This window comes from Penaeus vannamei, chromosome 6, assembly GCF_042767895.1.
Source record: "Penaeus vannamei isolate JL-2024 chromosome 6, ASM4276789v1, whole genome shotgun sequence".
NCBI classification, from domain to species: domain Eukaryota; kingdom Metazoa; phylum Arthropoda; class Malacostraca; order Decapoda; family Penaeidae; genus Penaeus; species Penaeus vannamei.
Genome location: NC_091554.1, coordinates 544,683 through 547,182, shown reverse-complemented (window position 1 = coordinate 547,182; position 2,500 = coordinate 544,683). Strand labels below are relative to the sequence as shown.

The 2,500-nt window shown below is 47.5% G+C and overlaps 2 protein-coding genes across 2 annotated transcripts in view; one reads left to right on the top strand and one right to left on the bottom strand.

The window, feature by feature from the left end:
• Positions 1-327, top strand: part of LOC138862039 (uncharacterized) — a 408-nt gene extending 81 nt beyond the window's left edge. The window contains exon 1 of the mRNA XM_070123193.1: positions 1-327. This exon is cut by the window's left edge and continues 81 nt beyond it. Within this exon, the coding sequence (XP_069979294.1) occupies positions 1-327 (327 nt within the window).
• The window catches only part of LOC113829552 (uncharacterized), a 207,224-nt gene that overhangs the window by 178,126 nt on the left and 26,598 nt on the right, over positions 1-2,500 (bottom strand). The window lies entirely within an intron of this gene.

Below are 2,500 nucleotides of genomic sequence, written 5' to 3'. Positions count from 1 at the left end.
CACCAAGCAAGCCCCAAGCAAGCACCAAGCCAAGCCCCCAACAAAGCCCCCAAGCAAGCACCAAGCAAGCCCCAAGCAAGCACCAAGCAAGCACCAACAAAGCCCCAAGCAAGCCCCCAACAAAGCCCCAAGCCAAGCCCCCAAGCAAGCACCAACAAAGCCCCAAGCAAGCCCCCATGCAAGCCCCCAAGCAAGCACCAAAAAAGTCCCCTGAAAGCCGCAAGCAAGCCCCAAGCAAGCACTCTGAAAGCACCAAGTCAAACCCCCAAGCAAGCCCCAAGCAAGCACTCTGAAAGCCCCCAAGGAAGCCCCAAGCAAGCACTCTGAAAGCAAGTTTGCGTTTGATAGATGTTTCTCTCGCATGACCCCCGTCTCTCATTGGCTCAGAATGCCTGATTGATAAGCTCATTCACTCCGCTCAGTAAGAGGTTCAATAATGCCTTTCCGGGCATATATTACTTGCACTTCAATCGGCTAATAAACCTCAGAGCTTTACCTTTTTTTTCTTTAGGGATCATCTTCGCTTTAATAAATCATTCTGTGATATGGCTATTTTTTTTTTTAAATAGATACATTATTTATTTATGGTGTTTTTGTGTGGGTGTGGTTGGGGGAGGGGAGTTTGTTTGTTTGTTTGTGTGGGTTTCTTTGTGTATGTGTGTGTGTATGTGTGTGTGTGTGTCTGTGTGTGTGTGTGTGTGTGTTTGTATGTGTGTGTTTGTTTGTGTCTGTGTGTTTGGGTGGGTTTCTGTGTGTGTGTGTTTGTGTATCACAGTATGTGTTCTCTGCTCTCTCTCTGTGTCTCTTTCTCTCACTCTCTCTCTCTCTCTCTCCGCTCTCCTCACTCCTTCTCTCTCTCTCCTCCCCTTGCACCACCCCCCTCTCCTCCTTCTCCCTTCCCCTGCCTTTCCCTCTATCCATCCCTCCCCCTCCTCCCCTCCTCTTTCCCCCTGCCTCCCTCCCTCTCCCTCCTTCTCCCTCTCCTTCTCCCTCCCTCTCCCTCTCCTTCTCCCTTCCCATCCCTCCCTTTCCTCTATCCATCCTCTCCTTCCTCCCCTCCACTCCCCCTCCTCTCCCCTTCCCCTCACCCTTCCCCACGTAAACAAACCGATCTTAGAAGGAATATAGCTCGTGGATGAAGACTCGAACAGGTGATGCTTGAGGACGAAGACACGACCTCCCTATAACGGACGAAGACACGACCTCCCTATAACGGACGCAGACGATACGACCTCCCTATAACGGACGAAGAACGTCGAGCCTCCTATAACGGACGCAGGCGATGTGGGCTCTCCCTATCGCTGGACACTCCAGGCCGATAGCCTCCCTATCGCGGACGCAGACAATCGATGCCTCCTAACGGACCAGGAACCCGTGCGACCTCCCTGCAACGGACGCAGACGATGCCGACCTCCCTACCATAACGGACACGAACCAGTGGCCTCCTATAACGGACGCGACGATACGACCACTCTATAACAGGACGAAGACGACCGAAGAACCTCCCTAACGGACGCAGGAGCGTACGACCTCCCTGTAGGACCTTTGACGTCGACCTCCCTATAACGGACGCAGACGATACGACCTCCCTATAACGGACGCAGACGATACGACCTCCCTATAACGGACGAAGACGATGCGACCTCCCTATAACGGACGCAGACGATACGACCTCCCTATAACGGACGCAGACGATGCGACCTCCCTATAACGGACGAAGACGATACGACCTCCCTATAAAGGACGTCAGCTGATTTTCCCCTCGCTCGCTCTTGCTTCCTTCCCCTCGTCTCGGAAGCTGTCTTTTTCTTTTTCTTTTCTCTCTCTTTCTTTCTTTCTCTCTCTCTCTCTCTCTCTCTCTCTCTCTCTACTCTCTATATATATATATATATATATATACAACATCTCTCTCTGTCTATTACTATATATATATATATATATATATATAAACATATATATATATATATATATATATATATATATATACATATCCCTCTCCATATATACTCCTCTCCCCATCTCTCTCTCTATCTCTCTCTCTCCACTCTCCCTCAACCTCTCCCTCTCCCACTCTCCCATCCCCTCCTTCTCTCCCCCTCTCAACTTCCCTCCCCCATCTCCTCCCATCCCCCCCCTTCTACCTCTTTTCATATTCTTCCCCCTTCTTTTATCTCGATTTTCCTTCTCTACCGTCCCCTCTTGTACTTTTTTTCTATCAATATTTTCCTTTCCACTCTGTTTAGTCTCTACATGATACTTTTTTTTTATTATCCTTGTATTTATCTTTCATTAGCGATTTCTCTTCATTTCTTTTTTTTCTTGTTTTTTTTTTCGTTTCTTTATTTTCTCTTTTGATTTTTTCGGCAAATTAGCTATAGCAAAATTATTAATTATATCATGAATATCGTGAATTTTAATTTTTACTTACTTTTCAATTATCTAGCGTTCATTTTCTTCTCTCTTGCCTTACACCATGTTCTCTTCCATTCTCTCTCTCTCT